The 14,311-nt window shown below is 39.7% G+C and overlaps 1 protein-coding gene across 8 annotated transcripts in view; it reads left to right on the top strand.

The window, feature by feature from the left end:
* The window catches only part of LOC104149733 (uncharacterized), a 308,193-nt gene that overhangs the window by 254,382 nt on the left and 39,500 nt on the right, over positions 1 to 14,311 (top strand). For 3 of the 8 annotated variants that reach the window (XM_009683528.2, XM_009683527.2, XM_009683529.2), the window contains 2 exons: positions 92 to 160; positions 2,600 to 2,681. The exons of 4 other annotated variants lie outside the window; for them this stretch is intronic. In XM_009683528.2, coding sequence (XP_009681823.2) covers positions 138 to 160; positions 2,600 to 2,681 — 105 coding nt within the window. In that variant the 5' untranslated portion in view covers positions 92 to 137. The remainder of the gene's footprint in view (positions 1 to 91; positions 161 to 2,599; positions 2,682 to 14,311) is intronic. One more of the 8 variants, XM_068908459.1, reaches the window with a different exon arrangement.

Genomic DNA, 14,311 nt, shown 5'->3' with positions numbered 1-14,311 from the left:
TTCAATGAGCAGTTCCTGCAGAGTTAGGGGCTCTGGAGAATTTATTTCTCCAGCCTTGCAAGCTCACTACCTTGTACCTCTTCTGCCATAGGCATGAGACTGAAGTGCTCACGCTGGCGCTGTTACCATGGGTGAAGATGGACGTTTCGGGATACTTCAGGTAGGGGAAGAGTCAAAGTAGCAGGAATGTAAGTTGAGAATCACTCTGCCTGGCACTGTAATTCTGAATGTATTTTTGTGACTCATTTTTTGAGAGTGAAATAGGGCTAAAGGACTGGGTAGCTTCCTAAGAAAGGGTGCATATTTCATCCTTAATACTTTGCAGAACCAAAGCCCCGTAAAAGCAGGTAAAACTGATGTGAGTTACGAGCGTTTTACGTGTTGAGGGTCTTTTCCCAGTAAATTCTGAAATTTTCTACGAGCCATTTGTGCATAGTTTTTCAGCTTGCATGTGGGCTCTCTGGAGACAGTGGTAAGAGGGTTGCGCTATTTCTGTGACAACGTCTGAGAGGATTTGCAGTGTTTTCTAGGGAATTTTGCAGTGGTTCCAGGTGAAGAAACACTGCAACATATCCAGATCAGCTGCGTATGCTGGCACAGGCTTATGAAAGCGGGTGCCTACTTTACATGTGCACATAAATGTTTGCTCCTGCAAGTTGAGAAAATGATTGACCAGGCATCTGCATAAGCTACTTACATGCTCATATGAAAGCAGCCAGCTTATAGTCCGGCTGTTATTTTATTGGTCGTGACAAGGCAGTCAATGCACAAAAAAAAATTAAGGAAGTACAGAGTGGAAGGGCATGTTTTTTTGATGACTTGGGAGAAGAGGAGTTCCGTTTGCAGTGTTTAGCAATGCACTTCATGATAGCAGTGCTTTTGTTATTCATGCAAGACATATCATGCACATTTCTCAGATGATTTTATGTCCCCCTTTCTAAGGGGAATAAGAGTTATTCTCGCTATATCTACCATATATTTGACTTATAAAAAAATTAATTTGGAGTCTATTACTAGGTGTGTTAATGGCTTGATAAAGATTTAAAATACAGCACCCAAAACGTTGTACTATATCTGTAGTTCTTAATACCTTTGCTATTTCCTTTTGCTGCTTGATGATCAGTTTTTGCTGGAATATGTTTTGCAATTGCAATAAGAGATTTAATGTTGTTTTGAACTCTGCCAAAGTCTGATTAGATTTGCTGTTTTGGCCTAAGTCATTTCTTTGTGCTCAGTTTTCGCTATATAAAATGTTTAGATTGCAGGGCTTTAGATTGCAGATCTTGGTAATTAACTGCAAGTCTGATTTTCAGTTCAGCACAAGGTTAACCAGCTTCCATAAAGCAAAATCCTATTTATTCAGAATGAAAGGATTATAGGGAAGATATAAAGTTAACAAAAAACAGTTTACATGCAAGTCTAGGTTACCAGGAAGTCTCCAGCACTGACATGGCGCTCCTGCTGGAAAAGAGGCATGTAGGATCCTCTCAAAGATTTGGGAGTTTTGGTAGCAATTCCATATCAGCTCCCAGATCATGAGAGAAACTTTTCCCTGTAGGTAAGAGCATGCTCACCTTGTGCATTTTTCAGTCGTTTTGCTCCTTGTGTGATTTCCTCAGGAAATAAACTCTTGTTGCTGCCTGCATCGTTGAAACATAAGAGGTTTTCCGTAGTTGCCTTGCGACCTTTGCTCTCTTCATCAGTTCTCAGCGATACTGTGAGTATCAAGCTTTTCATACTGGGTTGCCCAGAAGACCCAATAGAGGTTGTGCACGGTATAGCATAATAAGAAGCGAGCACTGGCTTGAAGATCTTTACAGGCCAATGAGACAAGACTGACGAAGGATGAGAGAGAAGCAAAAGCCGAGAGAAATGATGTGATTTGTCCAAAGAGACGTGACAGTACACAACCAGGAGAAGCCTCAGGGTCTTACTTGATTGCTTATCCTATTTGCTGTTAGTAAAATCTCACAGCTTCGATTTTACTTTTCTATTGCAGCTTCTTTTATATTTATTTGGAGCTTTATTTCAAGTTTTTAGTACATCTCCTCGTGCAACCATCACCTATTTACAATTATTTATTCTCTTCTATATTAATGAAAGCCATGAGGTTCTGATTCAGTCATCTCAATCAGGATAAATGAGCTAGCTGTGTGTTTTTCGTCCTAGCTTGGATCCCGATTCACTTATAGCTGTCAGCACGTGATTTAATCCTAGTATTGTTCAAACCTAGTGTTTGCTTTTAGTGCTTTTTCTAAATATAACTTTTTTTTTTGTTAAATCAAAGTAGTCTGGTGTGTGTAGGACTGGGCAGTTATCCAGCCTCACCACGTGTGTCAGAGTGCTGAGCCCTAGAGAGGATGAAAACTTGTTTCTTCATGTAACGTGAACTTCTAACTCTTTAGAAACCCATCTTTTACTGCAGAGAGGTGCAAATGTTTTCAGCAATCCTACAAAGAAGAATTGAATGGATAGAAACTTTAAAAAAAAATTAGACAGGTTCTTTTATCTGTCTATTTTGCTGCTGCTGTTTTGATTTGTTTCTATTCTCTAGACTACTTGATTTTTTTCTATCTCTTTTTTCCTTCTCCTGTGAAAGACTACCTGTCTGTCCCCTGGTAATTATAGAATGTATGCTGGAAGCTCCTCCTTCGAAGATGTATTTATGCAAAAATTCTCAGGTGGGTATTGCTCTCCCTTGAGGTGTGTAGCTCTTTCTGCAAAAATAAGAAAAATCTCACTCTGTCATTCCCAAAGACCAAGTCAGATTTTTCTTTTTCTCTAGGATATATTTTAAATCGCGGGCACGTTGAATTCCTGTATTTCCTTTGTATCTGCATGCTCCCCAATTCTTCTGTCCCCTCTACCCTCTCAAAAATATATATACTGCATAGCAATTAGGGAAAGGGAGTAGGGGAAGAGATCATCTCTTGTGATTCACAGCAGAGATGGGGTGAAATCTCCATTACAGGCTAAAATATTGGAGCATAGTTTGAACACAGCAATTCCAACTTCTGAGTAAAGTTGTTAGAAAAACCAACAAATGCTAATAATCTGTTTGCAAAAAAAAACCCTACATTATTAGTCAAATTCATATTTTACCAGTGAAATTGGATGGCTTTATATCACACCTGATATTCTTTCTTAGCAGAACTGTTCTGTCTAGTGTAAAAGAAATAATGCTCATGTAACACTGAGCTAATCCTATATGTATGGCCACGTCTTATATGATTCAGACAAGACATGAGACTTTCTTAAAGAGATGAATGCTTGTTCCTTGCCTTAGATAACCTACACTATAAAAGAGTTGAGTTGAAGAGAAGTGAAGGGGAGAAAGGAGACATTGATAGGAGAGAAAGGACAACATGACCATGTTTTACTTGCGAGACTATAAAGAGGTAAAGCAGCTCCAGTGCAAAAGCCTTGGTTTCAGTCTTGAGTTTTAGTACAATTCAAAGCCCATCCCAAGCCCTGGGCAGAAACGTGCGTGTGTTCTCCTTTTGGGTCAGAGCCCGGTGAGGTCTTTGCAATTTGGACTGTGGACAGAGCTGATTTGTGTCTTCCTGTATGGAGTTAAAAAAGGGGTTGTATGCTAGGGTATGGGTCGAAATGGTAGAAACTTTTTCTTTTTCTTTCATAGTGCACATTTCTAGTTTGAAGTAACTGGGAAAATACTAGCTTATAGTGGTCATAATGAAAAATTAGTTCTTAGCACTGCACTCTGATGGCATGGATATGATGTTTTGGTTTTGGCACCTGACTAAATACAGAGTAGTGTCAGAGCAGCTCTGAAAATTCAGCAGAGCAGGTAAGTGTGTGGGTAACTGTAATCATAAAATCAGTTTCATTTGATTTGTGCACTGCTGATCTGGGTCCATAGTTGTCGTCTGCATAAAAAATACGGCTTGATGGCATAAAAATGATAAAAAGTGAAATTTAGATCATGTCGTCCTATTAAGCCCTTGATCAAACAGAAATACTTCTGATCTCCCTTAAAACGCACCCAACCTCAGCAGTGGAGGGCCCTATTATGTAGCCTTGTCACTGCAGAGGAAAAGAAGAGAACTTTGTTTGTTCTACTTTTGTCTGTCTTTGAGCCCAAAAATTTTGGGCATCAGAAGCTTGCTAAAAGATTTGGCATTCCCTTGGTTTTAATAATAAATAGTGACAATGATAACTAATGCTTTACAAGTAAAATACTTACCCTTGCTGTTAATAATGAAGTTCTGGACCTACCACTTAGCCAAATGTGTATGCCAGAGATGCTTTCAGCAAGATAAAATTTTAAATCCTGAAGGGAGATTCCAGGTCTCCCCAACAGTGGCCCCACTACCTCCGTCTCATTTCACTGCTAGTTGCATACTGTCTTGGTAGATAAAATATGAACATAATGTCTTGCACTAATCCACTGTAATGATCCAAAAGCACTCCAACCAGTGATCAGATTGTGTGAATGAGAGGCTAGAAATAAACTTTATAATGCTTGTCACCAAAAGCTTAAAATAGTCTTTGGCTAAGATCCAAGCAAGACTTTGTGTCTGTACTGCAGTTTCAAATGTGGTGGTCTATATTCTGTGCTGTTCAGAGCCACCATCATCACTTAGAAAGGAAATAATAAAAAGAATTAAGAAACTCTCATTGTTTTTACAGGCATCGTTGGATGGAAATGAGTTTTGCAAATATCAGCATAGTTGGACAAATCCTTCTTATCACTGAATAAGTCCGTTCTATCTGTCCTAAGCACATGAATATTAGATGCACTTTATGTACTTTATATATACAAATCTAACCTTTTGTCATTTTGTCTTACCAACCTTATAATTATATACAGAGTAGTAACAAATTTTGGGCTTTGTTTTTAATGCATTTGAAAGTGTTTTAGGAGTCGCTTAACATGTAAGCGTTATAAAGATGTGGTTGTTATTGGGGAAAAAAACTAAGAGCACTGTTTTGGTTGTTCACATTCATCTGAAAAAAGAAGCAATGCATTTACACTTTAATACTGTGTCATATAAATAGACATCTATAGCACTGCATACATTATTAATATGGGTTTATTGCCTGCTTTATTGGTTTCACTACTGCTCTCCTCTTGGGAGGCCATGTAAAATACAAAGACTGCACAAATGCCCACATTACGAGAGCCACTATATACAAAGCAAATAAGATTGCACAAGTACAAACATTCACTTGAGTCGCTTCCTGCAATTCACATAACATAATAACAAATAGTCCATAAATGCAGTCCCCCTAGCTACTAGTATTATTTGAAGTATTTTATATGTGTGTTTTTTTTTTTAAGCTAGGACACTTGTGCTAAACAAAATTTTATTCCTACCTTTTGTGACAAGAAAACAAAATTATTATTGAAAAGAAGCAGAAAACACATTAAATATTATTTAGAATCAGCTGAGCTGTTGAGCAGCTGCTGGAGAGACCTAGTACTGAGTTTCTGTATGGTTTGGTTTTCTAAATTTCACTTCTAAACTATGTCTAAGACTTTAACAAAAGAGACATTAGCAGTGTAAAATGCATGCGAAAAGGGAAACACTGGACATGGAATTATTTTCCAAAGTTAACCTTGGGTTCATCCCTGACACAGTGTGCTGTGAACGCTTCTCACTCGCAGAATCTCAGCGGGATGAAGGATAGGCTACCAGTTCAATATGCCCCATTTGCAGCATTTTCAGTATTTTTCGGGAAAGGTATAGCAGACACAGCTAATTAATTAATCCTTTGTTTTGTGAGAGCAATTGGGAGTTTTTAGATGATGATGAAAATAGAAGACTTTCACCTTTGGATGAGGTACGTGTCTGTGTTCAAACTGGAAATGTTCTGCAGTCTTTTGCATGTCCGTGTGCGGGAGTGAAGGCAGGGAGACTGGTGCCCGTTCTGTAGCCTCTGGGGGTGCTATGTGCAAGTCCTGGCGGGGTGGTGGTTTGGTGAGTGTCCATTTATCGACCTACACCTGGCTTTTGTAATGGAAGTTGTGTAAGGCAGGGACGTAAGCTCCTGTGGCACATCACGCCGCAAGAAAGGAGCGGAGCAGACTATGAGGAGCAAGTATTTTCCTGTTTCAGGTGAAAGCATCAGACTTAGGGATAAAGAAAAAGAAATCAAACCCTATGAAGTGATAAGATTTCTTTTGAATATTTTACATTGAATTTTTGCAAAAGCAAACTTTTATTGTGGAAGAAATGAACGTGAGAAAAGAGGATGAAAGATGGTTCTGTGCCACTTACGTGTAGAGATATTTCTAAACCAAGCACAGCGTGATTTAATACTAGATAACAGCAAAAAGCTGTTTCAGTGCGGGCTACGTAAATGGAAAGCGTCAGTGCAGACCGTGGCTTTGGAGAGCCCCCAGAGCTGGCATCGGCTGCGTGTTCCCCAGTCGCTGTTCTGCTCCCCTGTGCCGGAGGATGCCAGGGCGATGCCTTTCTGCTGGCATCTAGGGTGCTCCTGATGCTACCTCCTGTCGCTTTTGGACCTCTTCGCTGTAATTCCTAAATGCACATCCTCCTTGAGTTTGCCCCAAGATTTCCCTCAGGAAATGCTTAAACATTTGTTGTTGGGTTTTGTTTGTTTTTTACTCTCTCCAATATCCAGACTCGTTCACCCTCCTCTCTCCTTCACGCGTACCCCCCACGCAATTTCCCATCTGTTCCTTCTGTTCTGTTCCAGCTATAACCTTCTGGTCATCTTTCTTCTGAGCTTAAACCTTCTTCACTAAACTTCAGCATGTTTCTTTGTGGACAATTTCCAATGCCCTCAGGGCCAAGTGACCATGGCATCTTCTTAAGTCTTTCCTGTGCCTTAGTTCTGGTAGCCCTGTGCACACCTGGCTCTCTTTCGTTGCTCTTAATCCTGAGTTGGCATCTCTGTGACAATGCTGCACTGCTGTTCTCCCTGGCTGTGGTCTGTCCATCTTCCCACACTCTGTGCCCAGGGTCACTCCTGTGCGGGATTTGGAGAGGTGGCTGTCTTCCCTGGCAGATCATCCAACACAAAGGAGCTTTCTGTAATGAAACAGAAACAGAGAAGGGCTTTATAAAGGTCTCCGAGCCTGACACCTTCTGCTCGGGAGCAAGGGGTCTGATTTCTCCATTGCTCCCCCTGTCAGCATCGATAAGCCTCTCTTACCTGACACGAGCTGTTATTGCCCTTGACTGCTCCCTGCTTATACAAAGGTTAGATCTCCCCTGTAAGTCAATCTGGGCTTTAGAGCAATATACTATTTAGAAAACAGTCCTTCTGTTGAACACAATAAAGGAGGGGAATTTTGGGATAGTTGTTGGGGCGTTTTGTTTTTTTTTCTTTTTCCAGGCAAAGAAAGGTCATGAAGTAAGCGCAACTGGAAAAGTTGTGTGCATTTGACAAATGCCAGGGGAAAAGGTGGAATTGCCACTGTAGTGGTGAAGGTATAGGAGGAATGGTCCCCTCTCCCTGCTCTTGGAAAGGGGCAGCACTGTGCAAGTGTGTTGTGTTTAAACCAATATCTGCATACATATACACACCCTTATCCCTTTTAAACATGTTTTTGTTTTAGTTTGCTCATGCCAGTGGCCCGCTTCTTTGAGAGTGTTGTCAAAAGGCTCATTGGCTGTAGTGGTGTGGTGGGTGCTGTATCCGAATCCTGCTCATCCTTGCAGGCTGCATGCAGGAATCTGGCTGGCGTGGCTGGGAGGGTGCAAAATCCCCTCTTACTCCCCCAGCTGAACCCTCGGTATAATCTTGGCCCCTGGTCACGGAAAGGCCTGGGTTCAGTTCCCATCTGTGAAGGTCTTATGCTGCACGTTCACCAGCAGTATCGTGAGCTTTGTTATTTTCCCAGTTACGGCTCTGTGTTGTTGTTGAGGTTCTGCTGGTTTGAGGTGCTAGGACAGTGTGCCGTATGAAGCAGGGAGGAGAGAACTTTTTTGTTCAGCTTTTTTCGTTTCCCATTTCCTCCTTGATGTGACAATTAGAGGGCTTTGGCGCTTGGAAGACTCCCGCTTCTCTAAAAGCATGCTGTGTGTGTAACTGTTTATAGCAATATTTGTTCCTTTTCAGCTCCCCAAAGTCTTATCTGCCCTGCTGCTTTTTCTTCCTGCAGGAAGCAGGATCTTCAGAGGGTTTCTGAGAGCTCTTTGTAATATTAGCGAACATGTACAGGAAAACCCTTAGGTTATGTTCTACTCCTGATATCCTTCACTTTAGATTTAAGAAATTCCCTTAAACTCTCATTAGTGGAGACCTTCTCATTCCTATAAAAGTTTAAAGAAGATCTTTGTCTAATCACAGATTTAGCATGACTCCTCAGTGTGGTTGGAGAAAGGAGATTCTTTGTGCTTCTCTCTGCCAAGACAACTGTTATAAAAATGTGTCTTTATTGCTATGACCCTCCAATTCCTTCGTTGCTTTTAGCCTTATTACCTTTTCCTCTCTTCTGCCTTCTGCAAATCCCTTAATTGGTAGGGGGGAAAAAGTCGGATTTTGATTAAGCACTGTTTAGTCCAGGCAGGATTACTCTTTTTTTTTGTTTTTTTGTTTTTTTTTTTCCTCTTCTCTTATGTGATCGGTACAAGAACACAGTCACAGAACGTTTTCTTGCTGCAGTTCCTCACCTAGGCTGGCCTGCTATGTATTAGGGGAATTTTATTTGTGTACTTTCAGGAGTGGTGTGGCTTGAGGAAAAGAAAGTGAATTTCAGAATATTTCATGTATTTTCCAAGTGCCCTCTTCATGGAGCCAAGTTACTATGTTAAAAGTTTGGAAAGTTTCACGTTAATGATCACAGGAGAAGTTGGAAAACATACATCACTTGTAACCAGAAAAAAGTAAAAATCAGAATAAGAAGAGCCTACTATTTATTGTTCTGGAAGTCTCATCCGTTCAAAATAAATATAAATATTTAGAAGGCCTGATTTACAATTTTAAGGCTCTTGAGTGAGTCTGAAAGTCCAGTTTATACTAAAAGGGAAAAAAAAACAAACCCAAAACTGTCTTTTCCCAGTATGTTATATCTGAGCTGAGAGTTGCCCCTCTCTTACTCTCTGGGGCTTATAATTAGCTCCTGTATGTGACTTTCTCTTTTTTTCTGCAGTAACGATGCTCCTAAACAAGGAGCAAGCCCCATCCTCCTCCCCAGAGGCATTTGAGTTGGTTGGAAGCTCTGTGACCTGCAGCTACCAAAATTTCTGCTCCTCTCCATGTTTTTTTCCATATGAAACAAACAGTTATCTGTAGTTCAAAGGGATTTTGGATGTAGACCTGGCTTTAATGTATTTAAAACAAAACAAAACAAAAAAAGACCCCAGCCTGAAAACTTCTGCGGCTGACTTGTCACCTCTCATTCATTAATATAACATATGGGCTTTCTCAGATATCTTTTAACAATTAGGAGTCTTACGGGGTTCTTGCGACTTAATACAAATCACCTGACCTGAATTTCACAAGCAGTGTTTATGTACTTTTAGCCATAAGCAAGCATTGGATAAGGCATGGTAGCTTAAATCTCAGTGGAAAGCAAGCTTTAACCTATTTGCTGTTGCTGCAAGATGTTAAATATCATTAGAAACCTGAAATGCAAAATGCTGCCAGAATGATAAAGATGTTTTTACCCATGTTGAGGTTATAATTTATTTCTATCATTGCTCCGAAATTAGTGATGAGCTTTATTTTAGTTTAACTTTGAATGAAATCATAACACTTTAAGGTAAAGAAAGAAATAATTTTTGTGGTAGTTTTGGGAGACAGTAGAAGATTATTTTTTTTAAGACTATCCAGAACATACAGTGCTGTGAGAAATTCCATTAATGAGAAGTGCGGGTATGCTGTATGCATAACAGACATAACATCTTAAAAACAATCGGTGCATTCCACGTTGCTTTATAAATAATGGGATTTATCACGTGTGAGGTCACATTCACAGGTCAATACATCAGTGCATATTCAAGTATCTATTTCAGAGTAACGAATGTGTAGTTTTGTTTTATAAAAGTGAACTTTATTGGTAGTGAAAAGTGGCCTCTAGATAGAGGCAGCAGCGATTCTGGTGGCTAAAAACCTCTGTGCTGTGAAAGGCACCATCAAGTGGCAGTAGCACAGCTTCCTGCTTACCTCTTACTCAAGAGGTAAGGGAGAATTTTGTTTTTGTGGTCCATTCTTTGTCTTAAAGATGATACCACGGAAATGAGGTACAACTGCATTCAGATGAGCCAACTTTCATATAAGTTTCAGGCTACTTAAGTTCAACTCATGTCGTTGTGCTCAGCCTCTGAAGAGCGATTAGGCATCGATCGCTTTTGGTTAATATCACGTATATTTAGCACTATTTTTGCCTATGAAATTCCTCTCTACTCAATCAGATGTTCATTTTAGTTACATAGATCCATTACAAAATTATGTAGAACTCGGAAGTTTCTAAGGGCCTTGTTCCCTTAATTAAACAATTAACTTACCATTTTGGATTTGATCAAAAAATGATTGAACATGACAGGCTGTCTTCCCTCTGGAGCACGTAACTGTGTCAGGGTCAATTATGTTTCCTTTCGAGTGAGAGAGAAAGGAGCGCTCTCATAAATGAGAACATACTAGTGATTTACAGTAGTAAATAACATACATAACTAATTTTGCTAATGTTCTTATAGGATTAAAAAGATAATCTGGAGATAATTTAGTATGTCAGCAAGCTGATTTTTAAAAAATCAAATTACAACAAACTGAAAAGACTCATCAACTGGGTGAAGATTTTCAACTCTTTAGGAGAATGAGAAGATACCTAGCATGAAAAGGTTGCGGAGGAAATTTTCCAATTTAGCTAGCTTTCCTAATGTTGAGGTGATCCCTGTTTGGGGGCTATAATACCCCCAAGTGCTTTCTCTTATCTCAGAAAAGTCTGTCGTTCAGCCATTGCCTCTGTTGCTCTACTGGTCTGTGTCACTGTGCAGGACAGTGTCAGGATCCTAGAAAGCAAAGTGAAGACCGAGCAATGTGAATTACAAGTGTCCTTGGAACATGTGGGATTATCTCGTGTAATTTATATGGAAAACAACTGCTAAGCATTCTTTGGATAATTTGTTTTTTTCCCCCCCCTCCATCTTTGCAAAGCTGAAAATTGTTGACTTTAATCCTAAGTGTGTTGTAACTTTATTGTATTTCCAGACTATTTACTATAAACAAATATATTCCTTACGTAGTATTATAAAATAAATAAAAATATTTTAAATGGTGCATTTATCACAGAACTAAGAATCTCTATAGCCACTTGTTCTGCTATATTGAAATTAACAGCAATTATTTTGGCACTTGTCCATCAGATGTTTGCAGAAACTGAGATATTTGCATATTGGAAACTGTTCACAGATACATTAAATAACATTTTATTGTGGACATCTGGTCTGCTAAAAATCTGCCAAAAGTTTGGATCAGATAACTGCAGCAATCCAAATTTATAGAAGGAATCTGTTCTGAAAATATGTTAAAACTACTGTCCCTCTTTTATTTCCTAGCTTTTAGACAACGCAATTTTGCAGAAGCTGTTCTTAAGAGTCTGAGTGCCCCCCTACAGAACAGCTTCTTGTGTTTGTTTCTTGCAAGCTTATAAAGAACAAAGAAATATCTGCATCCTGGGTTATAATGAGCCAATGAGAAGAATGATCCTGTGCTCAAACACAGTGAGACTAAAAAATAATAAATTAAATTCCTAGATAAGCTGCTGTATGGTTATGCATGTCATGAAATGACTAAACTGAGTACATATGCCTTAGACTGCCTACAACGTCTGTAGGTTATGTAGAAATAACTTCACTCTCTACATTTCAAATATTCATTAGATTAGAGCTGGGTATCTTGCACTAGAATAGCTAATTGACTTCTTTTACTTTATTTTTTTTTAGTGGAATTCAATGGACTTTTTTAAAATGAAAATCTAAAAGAAATGAGGCACTCTTTTTTTTTTTTTTATTACAACTGGTGCTTAGTGATACTTATAGCATGAGCCAAGTTTCAGTATGCCTTGCTATACCCACGTTCAATTGAATTTTGACATGTCGTTGTCAAAAGGCCTCGGGATTTGTCAATTGGGCTATATAGAGCAGCAATTAATTTTGCTATAAGACTGTCAGCATCTGAGAATTGTCTGAGGTAGGGCTCGCTCTCTGCATCGTCCTGGGTTGATTGGCACTGGTTCTTTTTAAATAACGCTGAAAGGGCACTTCTGCCAGTGTGGCTGTTAGCATGGTGCGAGTTGCACTGGTGCCTGGACAAGAGGCTGAGTCCTGCGGTGATTTGCACGTGGCAAAGGAGTTAATCGTGGTGGGGATGGTGGGGATGGGGCTTTCATGAGGCTGCTCCTGGGAGAGGCCAGCACATTGCAAGCGCCAGTCCTGGGGATTGAGACTGCAGATCCACGGGGCGATTCCTTCGACAAGAAACCTGGCTCTGGAGCTGTTTCTCTCCAAAACTGTTTCAGGCTCACCCCAGCAGCAGGCACGATCATACCGTGCAGATTCAGCCGTGGGAACGGCTGTTCGCTGAGGCCACGTGCTAGACCCAGCCTGCGAGGTGGCCTTCTTGTTGAGAAGAGGGGTGGCGTGCACGTCTGTATCCAGAGCCACGGGAGGGTTATATATTTTTAAGTACCACAGCTGGATCACTTCACAGCTCCGTTTGGAAACACATCCATAGAGACAACTGGATCGGCACAACTGATCTGGAAAGTAAGTTGTAGTGCTGAGGAGAAGCAGCAACTGATGAAGATGAGGGTTTCTGGCGTGCGGTTTACCATCAACGAGCTAGACTTTATTTCTTAGGTTGTCTGCAGTTCGGCTAGTTCGATGTTTCTGCTTTCTGCTTGCTACAATGGCTATAAAAAAGGAACCCTTATGATTTTCAAATACCTCCTTGTCCATAAATGACATCCTTCCTACCAACCAGAGAAGGATTTAAAACTGTATTATTTTGTTTTATGTTATGACTTTGATCTGAAGAGCCTAAATCGTGTTACAAGACCTTGTGGAAGTAGGTCAGTGGAAGAGCAGAGAGAAGTGAAGACGCTGTGAATGCGTTTGCCATTCACCCCTCTGCCTCAATTTGATTAAAATTATGGTTCTCCAACAGTTTTCCAACTTACCTTATGAGCATCACCATGTTTTATGTGTTGGGAAACTGAAGTACAGCTAGTGACGGAAATTTCGAACACAGTCTGGGGTGTTTTCACCCCACTTCCATGGGATTTAACAGGACTGCAGTGGAAGCAGAAAATGGCCAAAGTTTCGTGTTCTAAAAACATGTCATTTAGTCACTTATCACATAGCAGATCTGGCCAAAAGAGTCCGAACTGGAACTGTGCAAGCTATTTAAAAGACAGTCCAGACACAGTGTCAAGTTATCTGGTTTCAGGTGTTGTTTCAGTTTGAACCTTTCAGTGTGTTCTTTAACAAAGTGACGATGGTGTGAAAACTTATGTCCTATTTTGAGCAAATCCAGACTGATCTCTGACTCTTTATGAAAGCCACAGAAAAACAAAATACACTTTCTACATTCCTGTTTTTCTTGTATGTTCTTCTGCCCTCCACCACTTGTGTTATGTTAAACTTCAAACCCTTTCAGTGAGGGACAATTTTTTATTATTTGTCAGCAGTAGTCTTTTGAGCTTAGTTTTTTCTTTGTTTTTGCTTAAACCATGCACAATCTGAATTAACAGGCCTTATAATTATCCCACTGGAAAAAGAATCAAGTGTGATGCAAAGATTTTTTTTTTTTCTCTCTATATTAGATTGTCTGGTTGACTGTCACAGGTCAAATAGGTCCCCATAAAATGTCCTTGTTCTTCAAAAAGGGAAAAAGATTTTCAGTAGAAGTACATCTTTCCAATTTTAGAAATGGAACTTTCCATGTTTGAGGAGGAAACGTAAAGACTAATTTGGCTGCTTCATCAGAGGTACCTAATAGCCTTCCATTTCACTTACTGCAGGTTGATGACATCTGAAAAGGGAAACGGAAACAGAATACCTGCATGTGCATTTTTTATGGAGGTGGAGGTAGATCTTGAGTTTCAGTGATCACTGTTGTTTAACAGAAGTAATAATCGTTTATTTACCACTCTGAAAAAGGAATACGAAGACTGTCATTTCATTTTACGTACTTCTGAGAACAGAAAATAGAAATGTTTTTGTTTAAGTTGCTCAGTTTGAAAAAAAGACAAAAAAAACCCCAAAAATCACTTCTTAATGTTTGGACCCATTTAGACAATGTTTACTTAGTCAGGTTTGTAAGCTAACTATGGTTATGGTTAAATTTTCTATGGAACCAGGAATAGATACAATAT

The sequence above is a fragment of the Struthio camelus genome, chromosome 15 (genome assembly GCF_040807025.1).
Source record: "Struthio camelus isolate bStrCam1 chromosome 15, bStrCam1.hap1, whole genome shotgun sequence".
In the NCBI taxonomy this organism is placed as follows: domain Eukaryota; kingdom Metazoa; phylum Chordata; class Aves; order Struthioniformes; family Struthionidae; genus Struthio; species Struthio camelus.
Note: the sequence above shows the minus strand (reverse complement) of the source record. Positions and strands in the feature narration are given on the sequence as shown.